This window comes from Salarias fasciatus, chromosome 5, assembly GCF_902148845.1.
Source record: "Salarias fasciatus chromosome 5, fSalaFa1.1, whole genome shotgun sequence".
Classification (NCBI taxonomy): Eukaryota; Metazoa; Chordata; class Actinopteri; order Blenniiformes; family Blenniidae; genus Salarias; species Salarias fasciatus.
Genome location: NC_043749.1, coordinates 11,732,994 through 11,748,380, shown reverse-complemented (window position 1 = coordinate 11,748,380; position 15,387 = coordinate 11,732,994). Strand labels below are relative to the sequence as shown.

General features: G+C 41.8%; 1 protein-coding gene across 2 annotated transcripts; it reads right to left on the bottom strand.

The window, feature by feature from the left end:
* Window positions 1-4,726: 4,726 nt before the first annotated feature.
* Window positions 4,727-14,977, bottom strand: timeless (timeless circadian clock). 2 transcript variants are annotated; one of them, XM_030091752.1, is made up of 30 exons: window positions 14,861-14,977; window positions 14,255-14,384; window positions 13,996-14,149; window positions 13,534-13,648; window positions 13,363-13,425; window positions 13,141-13,242; window positions 12,836-12,991; window positions 12,613-12,746; window positions 12,200-12,287; window positions 11,949-12,125; window positions 11,620-11,837; window positions 11,434-11,537; window positions 10,703-10,872; window positions 10,458-10,583; window positions 10,162-10,313; window positions 9,961-10,058; window positions 9,766-9,886; window positions 9,468-9,669; window positions 9,237-9,376; window positions 8,655-8,734; window positions 8,439-8,562; window positions 8,277-8,359; window positions 7,990-8,144; window positions 7,589-7,823; window positions 7,102-7,170; window positions 6,895-7,013; window positions 6,481-6,697; window positions 5,640-5,691; window positions 5,460-5,518; window positions 4,727-5,234 (listed from the first exon to the last, which is right to left on the bottom strand). In XM_030091752.1, exons 2-30 carry the CDS (start codon window positions 14,334-14,336, stop codon window positions 5,101-5,103), a joined length of 3,729 nt encoding a protein of 1,242 aa, XP_029947612.1. In that variant the 5' UTR covers window positions 14,337-14,384; window positions 14,861-14,977; the 3' UTR covers window positions 4,727-5,100. The 2 variants fall into 2 exon arrangements, with proteins under 2 accessions (XP_029947612.1, XP_029947613.1); XM_030091753.1 differs by lacking the exon at window positions 14,861-14,977 and having other exon boundaries at window positions 13,996-14,168; window positions 14,255-14,371.
* Window positions 14,978-15,387: the final 410 nt, after the last annotated feature.

The window sequence follows — 15,387 nt, the reverse complement described above, 5'->3', positions numbered from 1 at the left end:
CCGCGGCGGCGCTTCTCTGGGACGTTAGGCGCGCGGGGGGCGGGGGGGCTGCGGGGGGGGGGGGGGGGGGGGGGGGGGGGGGGGGGGGGGCTTCAGATCCCCAACGTCTGCCTGCACCTGGGACAAGTCTCTAAACTGGATGATAGTCGACTGGCTTAAGCCCTCTGAAAATATCTAACCATCAATAAGTAAAGCAGTATCAACCAAAGATTTAAACAATCTGGACAAAGGTTAGCAAGACTGGAAGTCATCAAATGCCATCAACTGGATAATACAATTAGTGCAAGCATAATTACTTGAAAAAAGTTACTGTATGGAGAACTGAGAAAACTCCAGAAATCATTATATTTTAATAATTGGGGAGAAAACAGCTAATGCAAGTGAAAGCTATTATTGGGAAAAAAAGACTGCAGTAAAACACTTCGCTCCTTCTAGTCAGAGCTCACTCACAACAGACTAAAAACTGAAGTGAAACTGAATAACCGCCCTGTGGTCAAATTTGCAATTCTGGTTGAAAACCACATATGCTGATATTTTTGGGCAAGTCTGAAATGAGAGGTTAATGTCAGACATGCTTTGAACTGAGCGTCTTGGTATATAAAAAAACAACAACAGCTAATTACATAATGTTGAACAGAGATGACAAGGATTCATGAATTATTTGTTCTTACTGCTGAATTGAAGTAAACTCTCTGGCAGCAGAGTGATTACTTCAAGTCATTATAATCAAAGTAGTCATCTATTTTACCAGATTGTCGATATTTAAGACAATATCATCTGTGCAATTTATTTTTGAGCTGACATTCTGGTAAAATCTGACAACAAAGAGGAAATAATTGTGTTTAATTGTGCTTCCAATTATTATCACTAGTCTGTGCTTTCTCTCTCCCTGTCTCTCTCTCTCTCTCTCTCTCTCTCTCTCTCTCTCTCTTTCTCTCTCTCTCTCTCCTGTAGTCCTACCCCACTCCCCCACTATCCCTGTAGTTTCCACCCACAGCCTTTATGCTAAAAAGAATTTAAAGGAAAGTGCATTATGTGAAATAACATTTACACAATATGATTAATAATTAAATTAAATTAAATTAAATTAAATTAAATTAAATTAAATTAAATTAAATTAAATTAAATTAAATTAAATATGATGCACTTTATTGTGTATTATTACAAAATAATGCTTTAAAACGATACATTGTTGCCAACTCAGTCAGAAAAGTTCTAAATGATGTCATCATCTAATTAGCATAACCGCTCTTCATTTGCATATCTAAGTTAAATTAGATGATGACGTCATTTAAAACTGATACATTGTTGCTAACTCTTCAGTCAGTGACGTTCTAAATGACATATGGTCATACAGAAAGAAGGAACTGTATCTGGATGTAAGTGCATCACGTGATGTGACAGACACACAGTCATATAAAGAGCCCTGATCAAATGGAAGTACAGACATCTGTTGACATACATCCATTGTGTTTTATTAAATTTTTTTTTACAAATGTAGAATATCATATACAGCTACAAATCAAATTTTATTGGTGTCATATTATAACACAGCAACAATTGAATAATTTAGATTAATGCTGTGTTTCCTGTTTGTGATTTATTTTGTGAAGTGTCCATTTATTTACCGGTAATTCATCATATTTTCAGTTTTATAATAAGTAACTGAACATGCATCTGAATTTCAAGTTCCATTACGAGGGGAATCAAATTCTATGAGATAAACACGTCTTTTTAAGCAATAATAAGTTACTGTAATAAGTTACTGTTAAAGTTCTATTACTCAGTTACATTTTAGAAGAAGAATCAGAATCAGAATTGTCTTTATTGTCATCGCAACAAGTTACCGAAGTTACAAGTGCAACGAAATTGCATGGGTTTTTAAGACGCCCAGGCAGCCAATTACGGCGCTCCGTAATTACTACGGTAATTACTTTTTAAAAGTAATTTGCCCGACATCGATTATCATTTAGCGTGTTGTTTGGTCAATCATCTATTGTGTGACATGGTTCATAAAAAAGATGTATGACTGTTTTGTCGATCTGAAATAATCACATAATATTTAGAATGAAAATTCCTTTACAGACATTCTGTTTCCATAACAGGTTGATTTTTAATTAGCATTTACACAAAGACCAGAGACAGTGGCTTCATGTAACAGAGACGGTGCAGAGTCACAACCTGTAACTCACTCAAATAGACCCTATTATTTCAATCTAAATTCATTCTAAATCAGTCGACAAGTCTTGCGTGATCCATTCACATTCAGTTAGCTTTTCTTTCCAGGAAACCATGAAAACAATCTCTGGAATACATAGAAACAACTCAATTTAAAATTTGATGATGTAAAGTAAATCCAAACACAGGCTACCTATTGATCATTTAAAAAGCAATGTGTTTTTAGTTAGACTCAATAAACTGGCATGTTGCCATTTTTGAGAAATGTTTCTGAAGAAAATGCTATTCCAAAAGTCATGACTTACAAGATTCATTGTAGGAGCATTGTGAAATGACTAGTGGAGACAAGTGTCTGCAATCAGGCCTGTAGGAAGCCGCACATTTGGGACCAGTGTTTGGATGTGAAGCTGGAGCAGGGTAATTAGTGGGTAACTTATTTGTTTCTCTTTTTAAGTCCTCCCAGGGAATTTGCTGGGTACGGAGAGTAACACATGGTGACACATAACCCTGAGGACTGTGCTGGTATGTTCAGGAATGAGCTACAGCTGTGAGCTCTGTTCAGAGGAGCACTTCTTTTCCTGCACTATGGCTGCGGGAGGCGGGGTAGGTGAGAATTTGTGTGCTGCTGCATGTCTGAAGATTTGTCATGACATTAAAGGTACAATAAAACTAATGTACAACTCTGTAAAGCTCTGAGTTTGTGAAATAGAGAAAAAACGTTATGATGTAAAAGTGAACTATTGACACACTATGCCAGGTCAGTTTGGCTGATTTTGTAAAATTGGATCATTTTGTGTTTCATTAAAAAAAAAAAAAGCCTGGGTGATTCCCTGTGCTCTTTTCACAGTGTAGAGCTGACTTCACTTAAATAGAGCAGAACCCTCCTTTGTTAGGGGCCTCAGCCTTTAGACTATACGTCCTGTCTTATCAATTGAGCCAAACAAATCACTTTTCTACTTTTTATTCTTTGTTTGAGAAAACCACCAAGAAATGTAATAATGCCCTGATCTTCACAGCATCTTCAAAAAAAAGAAAAAAAAGAAGAAAGTTCTACAGTGACCTACACTGGCCCTAATTGATAAGGTTAATCAAACACAAGGATTTTAAGTTTAGCCAACCACTGAGGTGGTCACAGCATGAGCCCTAATACCCCCACAGTGTTCGATTTAGCCTGAACACATCAGAGAATCCTAAATTCACGCTGAAGGCAGAAAGTGACCACCATCAAGGTAATCCATTTGGTTTCACAGCGGAGTGAAACTCCACTCTGAAAACTCAATCATGGCTCTCCAGTTTAGTCAATGAATGCAAAGAATAGGTTTTAATTATCATATAAAGCCACAAGGCGGTGAACTTAAAGCTTGTTGACATGTTCCAACAGGGAGAGTAAACGAACAGACAGTATTTCGCATTGGGCTGAGGCCTGAGGGTAACGCAATAAGGAACCGCCGGCACCTTCACCTACATGTTGTAACATTTGCATGCAGTGACATTCTCCCTGTGACTGTGGGCCTTAAACACTCATCAAAAAAACAATCAGTATCAGCTTTTCATCAGATCTGATTAAAAGAAACGCATGCAACAAATACTGGTGAAACTAGATAATATATTTCTCCAGTAAATACACCTAAAAAGGATCTTTCATGTTTTTTGATTACAGGCATAAACGTTTAATTGCTGATAAAAATGTAGAAACTTAAAGTCTGAGAGGTGATTTCCTGCTTTATCAGCCTTAAATGAAAAGCCAGTTCTTTGTGCGAAAATGCACGTGCATGGTTTTTGTTTACAAGACGTGTGATTTAATGACTCGGCACAGCACATTTGTCTCTCACATGTATGCAACAGTCTTCAGACAATTACTTGCAGTCACAGGCCAGTGAGTCATCTCAGTTTAACTCAAACACGAGCCTGGTTTTGCTTAAGCGGCGCAGGCCGGTGAGGCCCTTTCTTTGAGCAGAGGAAGCGATCCAGACCTTTAAGGCCTCAGCTTGATGGACTACACCCAATGCAGCAGTGAACTCACATGCTGAACTGGCATGAGGGCTGTCAGGTCTCCTCCAGGCTCTCTGAGGTGGGGGGCAGAGCAGATGCTGCAGCAGGAAGTTACTAATGCGGTCCAGATGTGCAGGACAACAGATCACCACAGACACAGCTGGAAAACCTGCTCGAATACAGGCCCCGACTGTTGATATACAAAAGATACAGGCCCCATGGATGGAAAACACTAACATTGTGGCAATATCTATGCTTTATTAATATTTACACAAGTCTGACTGAAATAAAAGTGATTTCTCAGTTATTCCATTCTTTGTTTTCGTTTCTACTCATTCAACACACACACAAGCACCAAACTGACCATACAATAATGATAATAAAAAAAGATGTAGAAAAATTACATTCAAGTCTATTAGCTCGGGATTCGTGTGTTCTTATACCGACTGCTTTTAATATCAGTTATTAACGATGATGCGCCCTCTAGTGTTGAAAAATGAATGCTACAATAACATCCAAAAAACAGTTCAACAGCAACCACTGGAATCATCAACAGGATTGTTTTATTCATGAATATTTTTAAATTTAACAGGGAAACCCAAAGTCAACATTGAAAAACCAACAAATACCATGTTTACAAGACAAAATTTGCATTTAAAGAAACTGTTATGAAGCAAAATCTTCTCAGAAAGTATTATCTGCATAAAATACATGCAACTGGGAAAAACAAGCAAAAAATAAAAAATAAAAATGCTAAGACCAGCAGATTTTTATTTTCTTGAGCGTCCAAAATGCAACTCCTAACAGAACCTGTGTATCCTCTGGCATGTTTGATGTTACAGTAACAGCTTTTGCTGCAGCAAAAAGAACATCAATGACTCACATATTTCTCCCCTCTGTCGTTCCTAAAATCCTTAAGAGACTCCTTCACTAATCCTCATCGTCGTCGTCATCGATCAAGACCATCTTCCGCCTTCGTTTCACAGGAGCAGAGATATCCTCCTCCCTGTCTGAACCCAAGTCATTATTTGTGTCTGGATCCATCGCAGTGCTCGTTTCTTCCACTGTGAAGACAGCAGCATGTGAGCAAAGTGATGCTGCACTAACAATCAATTTCTGCACATGTCACTAATATATTTACCCATAAAAGCAGACACTAATCAATCAACCAAGCCAACTTTTTATCAAACTTAAATCTCTGATGACCTAAACGTCCTTCAGTATAAATTCTCAAATTTGTAAACAATTTATTTTCTGTTCTTATTGAAGTGGGAGGAGCAGCACAGTACCTTCCTCATCATCCAAAACTCTGCTTCTGCTTCTTTTAGTGGAGTTTCTCTCCTGAGGCCTGATGAACACAGTGGAGGAAGAATCAGGATGAATTAGTAGGCTCTGAACCGAGGTTTGCTTTAATTAATAAGTTTGTGTGTGTGTGTGTGTGTGTGTGTGTGTGTGTGTGTGTGTGTTACCTTTCAATGTCTTCTTTATCACCATGATCAAGAGTGACGTCAGATATTGGAGCTACAACACAAGAAGGAAAAATTATCACTACAAATTCTTTTTAAACACTGCAGATCACATCAGTTCACACATTTATAAGGTTTTTTTTTATATATAAAACATGTATTGATTAACACCATCTTTAATGTATTTATTTAAACCGGCACAGCAGACAAAATTGGTCAGTATGCGTGACACAATTAGTCCTTTTATTCTTACAGCTATGAGTTGCTGTTTATTTAAGATTACATTTTATTGCAACAACAAAAAAAGGCGTCACAGGTTCTTTTTTTAGCCATAAAACTAAAAGGCACCGATGAATTGCAGTCTAAAGATATGACACAATTAAATAGCTTAAGAGGGTCTGTGTCCACAGGGACCGCTCAAAGGCCCATTTTCTTTAGGTGGGTGTTTGGCGTTCAGCTAATAGTTTCCACTGTTTGGACGGCAGACCTCCAGAGGGCTGCATCCATCCCCGAGCAACTTAAGAGACCTTTATACATCTTCTGTCTGCAGCTCCTGAAGTGCATTAAAGATGGCCACTAATCTTCTTCATAACAGCGTCTGTCTGAGGAGCAGAAATATGCTTCCAGACTGAATGAAGAAGTGCTATAATTAAACCATTTCTAAAAGGGGAGCACGGGACGACTCCTGTGCGTGATTTAAGACTTTTCAGGTTTACTGCTCCTCGGCAACAATTTAAATTAAAATTAAATCATCGACAAGAACTACATGAAAAAGAAGCACAGGGGTTGCACTGAGGGGAAATCTTTCCGCATACTCTGTAACATGATAGTTTCCCTCGTTTACCTGCATCGTCAGAGGAGAGCTGCTTCCTCTTCCGTGTGAGCAGCAGAGCTCTCAGGGCCTGAGCCCTCTTTTCTTGCGAGTCCTCCTCCTCCTCCTCCTCCTGTGTTTCCGTGGCTGTGCCTCTGTCTTCAGGCTCGTCTTCTCTCGGACTCAGAGCTGCTGCTGCACTACGGAGCTGTGATACGCTGATCTTTGCCGGGATCCTCCAGAATCTCTCCTAGGTAGAAGGACGGTGATGATAACAAACCGGAGTCAGCATGTCATTAATTCAGCCCCATGAGATGTCATAACCTGTGATATTTTTAACAAATTCCAGAAGCAGCCCTGCCTCGGATAAAAGCAAAAATCACAGTGGATGAGTTAGAATAAGGTGAAATGATTTGGTAGTAAAATGAGACAGGAACACAGACACACCTGCTCGTTTGCAGGTGGTCGCATTCCCAGTTTGCGCAGCAGCCTCTGGAAGCTCTTGTTCTCCATGGCGTCCTCGTTCGCCTCCGTCAGAGGGACAAATGGAACCGGCTGGGAACAGCCTGCCAAAAAGGAGCACAAAGGGTTTCGGATAAAAAACAACGATGATATAATAAGTTAAATATTTCATTTGCTTCTCGTTGGTCTCACCGTCTTCTTCACGATCATTTGCTGTCCGGTTCAAAGAGTTCTGCAGCCACATCAGAGGTCCAGACAGGCCTGAGGGCAGATCGAGGAGGAACGAGGGTTCAATAAACTCCATAATCATGTTTTCATTAAACTGCTTTGCTTATGTTTGTGATTTATTTTAAATATTTTACACTATCAATACAATCATTTACATTTCACTTTTCTGTGTCTGAACCAGAGTTTTCATCCACACTGCAGGCAAGTGGTCCGAACAGCTTTTCCATGTGTGATCCACACTGGATTATTATACCAGTCTGAAGAGCACATGTCTGATATTGTCCATATCGGATCCAGCTGGATCTTTCCCAATTCGAATGAGTGTCCAAGGTTTCTCAAAGCAACCTCAGTCTGAATATTTATCACACATTTCATCTAGCACAGCAAAAACACACATAAAACATGTCTCAGCAGAACACGGTTTATCAATCAGACATGAAGACTGAATCACCTTCCTCCCGCAGAGCAGACACCATGTTGGACACATCAGCTCTCCTCTCCACGGTCACATTCAGCCTCTGGCTGCTGATTCCACCTTTTGGCGACTTTTCTTTATCCTGCTCCTCCTCATCATCTTCTTCATCGCTCTCCTCAGACTCCTCCTCTCCCTCGTCTTCGTCGTCATCTCTGCTCGCGGGCTCATCTGGGTGACCTCGTGTTAGTTCAGCTAAAAACTCTTCTTCGGTCTGGAGGGGAAAAAACAGAAGCATTTTGTTTCAAGTGTAATCTCTTAGGCAAGTGATTATTGTGTAAACAGACACATAATTTCACATAAAAAAAACATATTTGGAACAATTTTATCTCCAAGTTGTTAATCTACTCTTCAGTTCATGACTGATCTAAAGTCAGTACCATTGCGCGACCGGAGCTCTTCCCTTTAGCGGTGCGGCGTCTCTTCTTGTACAGCTCTCGTCTCTCGGACACTAAGCCCAAGCTGAGCAGCTTGTCCACCACACGAGCACGAGACCGCTTGGCCGTGATCTTCTTCAGGATGTTCCCCAGCACGTCTGTGAAAACAGGATCACCACACAAACTGAGGGGTTTCTGACAGGAGCCAGGGGCAGATATGCAGTAAAAAGCAGTAACGTCACAGTTAGATATGAATATACTGAACGATAAATCAATTTGGTTTCTGGTACCATCTGAGTCTCTGAACTCCTCAAAGAGCATCTGCAGCTCCTGCACCTGCTCCTCGGTCCACAGGACGATTCCAGTACCCTTCCTATCAATCAAAGAAACTTCATCAATAGAAGCATTCAATGCTTTCCAGAAAATATTCATCATGTTTTTTGGGTCCATACTTTGGTTTCTTCAGCTCCTTGGTGCTCTGGACCAGGCCCATGTGGACCAGCTGGAGCACGACGTGTCGCCGCGTGCGGCTGCTGTTGCTGAGTAACGGCAGCAGCGTCTCCACGATGTCTGGATCTGAACGAGCACCAGCAGTCAGAGAGAGAAGGTGGACGGCTCTGGTAATTTATTACTCTTCAGCTGCGCAAACGAATGAGTGGAAAGCAAACCTTCGGAGTCACGGTGCTCTTCGTACAGCTTACGCAACTCCTCTTCCTCCTCTTCAGTCCATGAAGGTTTCTTTCCATCTCTGACATATTTAGCACAATGAAAGACATTTTATGTTGTGGACGTAAATAAACACACATACCTGATATTCTAACATGAACGCATATTTATTATATCAGAGATGATAATCCTGGAACATATGCAGCACTGGCTTCATATCAGCTATACATTTATTCTACAGCAGAGCAAAACACCAACAGTGTTTGTTTACGGACAACCTTCAGAGTATAGAAGGATAATGCGTTCTGGAAGTGACACTTTTTCTCCTCAGAGCTCTGATCTGACTGTAATCCAGTCCAATCTGTGTGGGTTCAAATGTAGGGACAGAATGAACTGACCCAGAAAACCGAAGATCTACGCTTGGTTCTTTAAGATCTTGTAATGTTGTTCCTTGATGTTCCTTCTGCTAATTCACTGCTCAATTTTAAATAATGAAACTGAGTCATTCACAGCTGTGTTTGAAAAGCTCTCTACTCCACACCAGCCGAAAACCACAGAGAATGCAGGGATAAAGGAGCGCTTACCCATCCTTGCTGTAGCCCTCGGTCATCTCGCGTACAGCCCCCACATTTTTCCAGAACAGCAGTTCAACATACGCCTTGTCGTTTTTTGCCGCCAGTGAAAAGAATCGGTTCAGCACATACTTGGCAAAGGTCACTAGCTCCTGTGAAATTGGAGAGAAAGTAGACTTCAGTTTTGTGCGTGACCCACAGCGGGCTTCTGAACACCGGCGCCTGGATCCCAAGGCACTGCACCTTGTAAGCGGCCGACGAGGGGTCGCTCAGGATTTTGTTGAACAGGTGGAAGACGGACAGCTGGTAAAGCAGGGCGTCCATCTTCAGGTCCACGGCCAAGCGGTGCAGCATCCGGACGATGCAGTGGTTGGTGTGCGGCGTGTTTTTGGAGTAGGTTTTCAGCAGGAGGAGGTACGGTCGCACGACGCCCGGGTTGGCAAACCTGTACGGGCGAAAGGGGGGCGGAGCAAAACGTCACAAGATCATGCTGCATGTTTTTCAGTGTGTTTTTTCAAAAAACTAAAAGCATTATCCCCACCTCTTGATAAAATCCAGAAAGTTAAATTCTGTTTCAGAAACCTGGACGGATTCCAGCTCTTCCTCCTCTAACTCGGCTGGAGAATCCTCTTCCTCCACCGCCGCCTCAGGAGGAGTCGACCCTGACGGGACACAGAGCTGGTTTTAAAGCTGCCATCATGAGGAATGAATAACATGGTCAGAATTAAAAACCTACTGGGCAGGTTGGCGTTCAGGATCTGCTTCAGGAGTTCCAGCTCCTCTTCGGGTTCAACGTCGGCTGAGCCGAACACGTCTCCCTCCGGCCACACCTCCCTGAGCGCGGCAGAACCAAAGTTGAAATGTGGACATGATAACTGTATCTGTCAGGTCAGAGGAAAAGGGAGGGATGCAGAGTGTGTGTAGAGATCGTCCTGACCTGGCGGCACGCAGCAGCCCCAGTGCCTCTGGGCCCAGTCGGGCCAGCAGAGCGTCCTGCACCCGCACCATGGCCTCGGTGCGCTGGTCCTCGAGCGGGGTTTCAGAGGTGGCGTCAAACGGCACGATGCTCTCCATTAGAGCTCCAGACAACTGAAGCATGGAGACAGAAAGAATCTTTCGTTTTTTGCAAACACTTCATGTCAAATATTGTACATACTTTGACAACCAAGAGAAGAACAATGTGATCTGATAAAATGCCGCCTGCTCCTCCCTGAGCTAAACTTCCACACTAACCTGAAACCCCGAAGTCTTCAGCTCTTCTTCAACCACCTTCCAGGTCTCTGCCAGCGCCTCTGGACTTCTGTCCACAGCCGACTGTGGCTTTTTTCCTCTGGACTTTTTCCGCTTCACTCTCTTCCTCTGCAGAGGTCACAGGTTTGTCTTTTTATTTATTTATTTATTTATTTATTTTTTAACGTTTTAAGAAGAGCCCAAAACAAGGAGAAGCACATGAATCCACATCAAACCCAAGAACCGACCTGCACCATCAGGTTCCTGCGACCTTTACAGAAACGTTCCAACATGCGCAGGAAGAGGTGAGTCGTCTCCACCAGGTCTTTGAGGTACGACTGAGGCTGTTTGGTCTCATCAAACTTCCTCAGCAAGGTGAGAAAAATCTCCCTGTACTCCATCAGGTAGAATATGTTACCTGCGAGGTGAAGACAAACAGATGAGACTAAAACCTCTTTCTTTTAAGTATTTTCATCAGTAACAAACAATGCACAATCTTTCAGTATTTTGGGTTCATGCATGAACTACAACATAGTGAAAAACATACAAAACAGTGTTGATTCTCAAATTGTGACACTGTTCCATCAACTGTACATTAGCCCCCTCTAGTGGTGTGAGCAGGAAGATCAATGCTCAAATAACTAGCATTTTCAAAATAAGACTAACTATATAAAACCTAAAAATTATAGTAGAAATAAGTAGTATCTCCCTTTCATATTTGATCAAAAAAACAGCGATATATAGCTGCTAGTTTGTACAGTTTGGGTGTGAATGGCAAACATTTTCAAATATAATATGTCCTATTGTCCATCTGTCCTTTGCCCATAGTTTCTTGGGTAGGCTTCAACTACTTTATTTTTTTTTAAGCTGTACTCACTGCAGAAAGTTTGAGAGTCTCTAGTTCAATAAGTAAAAAAAAAAAATTCTACAAATAAAAAAAAAATCTGCACTGCCTCTGTAACTTTAACCAGCACCTTACTTTTGATAACATTGGAGCTTTGGCGGATCCCTTCATCCTGCGAGCGGTCCATCTCGTTCACGGTGAACAGCAGTTCCTGATAAGCCTTTAACGCCAGGTGCATCCTGAAAACGACCAATGAGGGCAGTCTGAGGGCCGCTGCAGTATTTACTTCAGCTTCCCTTCTTCAGAACTGCGTCCAGTTACCTGCGGGACCAGGAGGTGGCCTCCTTGCGGTCTGTGAGCAGCATCTCGTAGTAGTTGGTGATGTTGCGCTCGATGTAATGAAAGGCGCGGATGGACATGGTCTCCGAAACCAAGTCGGCGCGGAAACCGTTCCCACGGTTGAAAGCCATGAAGAAGCTGAGCGCCCAGAGGTAATAGGTCTCATCGTGCTGCTGAGTCTGCTCTCGAATCAGACTCTCCTGAGAAGGAGGATCACGAGAGAAATCCAGTGAATACTCTGTGACAAAACCTTCATATCAAAAACAGCAACTTGTTAGAAGATAAAGGGCAGAAATACTCAGTCGACCGACCTTCACCAGGTACATGAGTCGATTGTAGCAGTTTTCCAAGAAGTCCACACAAAACTCCCGCAGGAAGAGTCGAACGTTTAAGGCCGAGCGCCGCTGGTCCTGAGTTTCCTGGGCCCGTCGGTTCCTCTTTGGAACACGTCTGACAGATTTGCCGATATCGTGACTGTAATTTTTAAACTGAAAAACATAAGGGTAAAGCTCAGTCATCACATGAAATCATATAATACTGTCGTGGAAGGTTCTGGACTCACATTGTGAACATGTCTGTGATAGATCACATCTTGGTCCCCGATTGCCTTGAGCCCTTTGACGACAAAGGATCCTCCAAAGCGAGAATGTCTGAAACAGCAGCGTCAAACTCATTTCAGTCCCACAAACAGAAGCATGATGACCTGAAGATAGAACTTTGGACCACTCAAAATGTTTCCCTTTGTTTTAGCACACTGATACGAGTACATTATAAGAATGTTTACATTCAGTTGTATTTTTGGCAAAATATGAACACAGTGAAGATTTCAAAGCAAAGTAAATGCAATTTTGCTTTCTATTTTTGATGATTTCTTCTGTTTAATAAAATTAAATGCCCAAAAACCCATGGTTTCCATGAACAGTAATTGCAGCCTTCGTCATATTTTTGTGTGTTTCCATCTGTGTGTGTTTCTACCTGGTTCCTCGTTTAAAAGCACGAGAGCGAATCTCTGCATGCTCCTTCTGCCTCAGCAGCTCCAGTTCGTTTGCGTCTCTCTGCTTCTCCTCTGCTGAGCGTGTGTGGCCGGCGCTCACCAGACCCTCTGGTGTCTTTTAATGTAGAGCAAAACTTATTTTAAATATCTGAAAACACGATTTGATTGTGACTATTTCAATAGTGAGGTTGTCAACTCTCTAACCTGGTCTCTGAACATGAGGGAGATGATCTCCAACACGTGCAAACTCCACTGCTGCTCGCTCTGGGCCGATGCCAGGAATTTCACCAGGTCATCAAAGCCACTCATGTGAATTGCCCACAGCACTCTGTCGTGGACACTGGCATCGTCATCCACTTTCTGCAGGAACAAGGATGGACAAAGGTCGGGAAAAGAGAGGTGCTATGAAAAAGCCCATTCCGTAAAGAAATGTTTTCTAATGTTAATTCAAAACATATATTGTGGTTTGTTTGAATATTTTTGCAAGTGTGCTCAAGATAAAGTCAAACCTTCTCTTCACAGGGGTTTGCAGGGACATGCAGCACATTCCTGACCAGCAGCAGAATCCTCTCTATCAGGAGGTTGTCCTCCTCCTGCCTCTGTTCCCAGTCCTGACGCCGCCGGACACCGAAGGCAAGCAAAACAAAGAGAAATGCATGAAACGTCTGGAATATTTCAGTCAGGGGGAAAACGGGTGAATACATGGAGGCTTCCAACACTTAAACACTCACAAGCTGTAAAAGGTTGTAGAGAGTCTCGCTCAAAATGCCAAACACGCTCTCACTGGCAAATGCCTGAAACATAAGCAAAAGGACAAAATTAACAAACAACAAACACACTGGGAATTTAACAGGGTGCAATGACAGCCTCTTAAATATGATTAGCTAATGGCGTATTAATACCTCTTTATAGGCTTCTAAATGAGATGTCACTTTCAAAAAGTGTTGTCTGAACACCGGATCATCTGGAACTTTACCGAAACACAGCATGGCAGGCTGCGTAAGGTTGACCATGAGCCTAAAAACACACAGACACAACAAAAACAACAAAATATGTGATCCATGATTCTGCATTCATTCACAGCGATTACAATCAGACATAAAATCAGTCCTTTCAATGGTAATGGAAGCACAAATTCTCCAAAATACACATGGTACACATGCTGAGTTGCAATTCAGCCCTGTGATTGTGAGGATTCATTTTTTGCAGCCAACACTATGATCAATGTTGCGATTTCCTGTGTGTGGTGCTGACACAGTGACTTGCATACGGCCTGTACAATGATGGATATTTAAATATAAATCACATTAAGAACACAAATAAAAACATACATGTAGTTTTTTTTTTGTTAGACAGATATTTACCTGATGCAGGCATCAAATAAGGATTTGTCTTGTCTGTATTGGGTGATGATTGGCAGAAGGTCATTCTGTACAATCTGGTCGGTGCCCAGCTGCTGGCGAACATCACGGGTGTCATCTTCATGGCGTAAATACCGTATCAAGTCCTTCACACTCTCTACAGCACAGACGGAAGACTGTTAATGAGAGGCTACTTTTCATGCACAGTAATGAAATATTCTTTGTGACATTTTTTTTCCCCAACCATTTCATAACAACTCACCCAGACAGTCCGCTTCCTTGTGGTAAGTGTCTCCTTCCAAATAACCAAGAGCACAGCAGGTGGCCAAGATTTCACTATTCATCCTGAATAAGTCCTCACACCTTCAGCAAGATGAAAGTTCACCTAAAAACTTATATTCACAATTTAAAAAAAAATAATAATCCAGAAATCAGTATTTTTGAATAACAATTCAGAGTCTCACTGTTTGAGACCAAGAATACCCATCAGTATTACTTATAAAATGCAGTTTTATAATATTCTGAGTGCATAAAACAGGAGTCATAAAGGAAGAAATTCAGAATCACACGTGATTATATTCATTCATTAAAGCCAAAAATCAATTTCGTGTAATTTAGTAACAGACAGAGGAGGTGAGACTTCACAACTAATAATAACAGCAGCAGATTTGCATGATGGCAGGACGGTCATAAATGTAAAGTGGCAGACAGTGACAACACTTTTGGCTGTGGAAAACGTGTCTTTTATTGTAATTATTAGAATCAGTTTTAATAACAAGAGGCTCCAGGTCAATGCTAATGCTGTGTGACTTAGCTTCAGCTTGACCGTAAAAACAACAGCAAAAGTAACAATAAGAGAAAAACTCACCACACAGTCGGTCCAGAGACGTCTCGTTGAGCGGGGCTCTTGTTCAACAAACACCGGATTAAACGTGTATTAGAACCATTTTATCTTAAATGTAATAAAAAGATCAGGAAAAGCTTGTCTCCCACAACCGAAAATCTCGCGCCAACACAGCGAGCGAAGACACGCAGCGGATGTAGAATTACGTCACAGAGTGTTATTTACTCCCTGAGTACGGGTTGGCAGGCAGCCCCTTTCTGGGTAAAGTATTGATAAAAGTAACGTAATGGCATACCTGACCCTGTTTGGACAAATAAAAAAGGGGAAAATCATATTTAAGAATGATTCAGGTCAGTGAACTTCAATCGAGCAAAAATGTATTTAATGTAGCCAAACCCTGAGATTAAAGTTTGCCTGAAATGTGAAACTGAGGGCGAATTTTACTCCAGGTCACTCAGCCCAAGCTGATGATTTGATGTCTGTTGTTTAGTGGTTCCTTTTCCATTTTGACAGACTGCAAGGACATATGTGCACGTGTGAAGTTGTTAGCG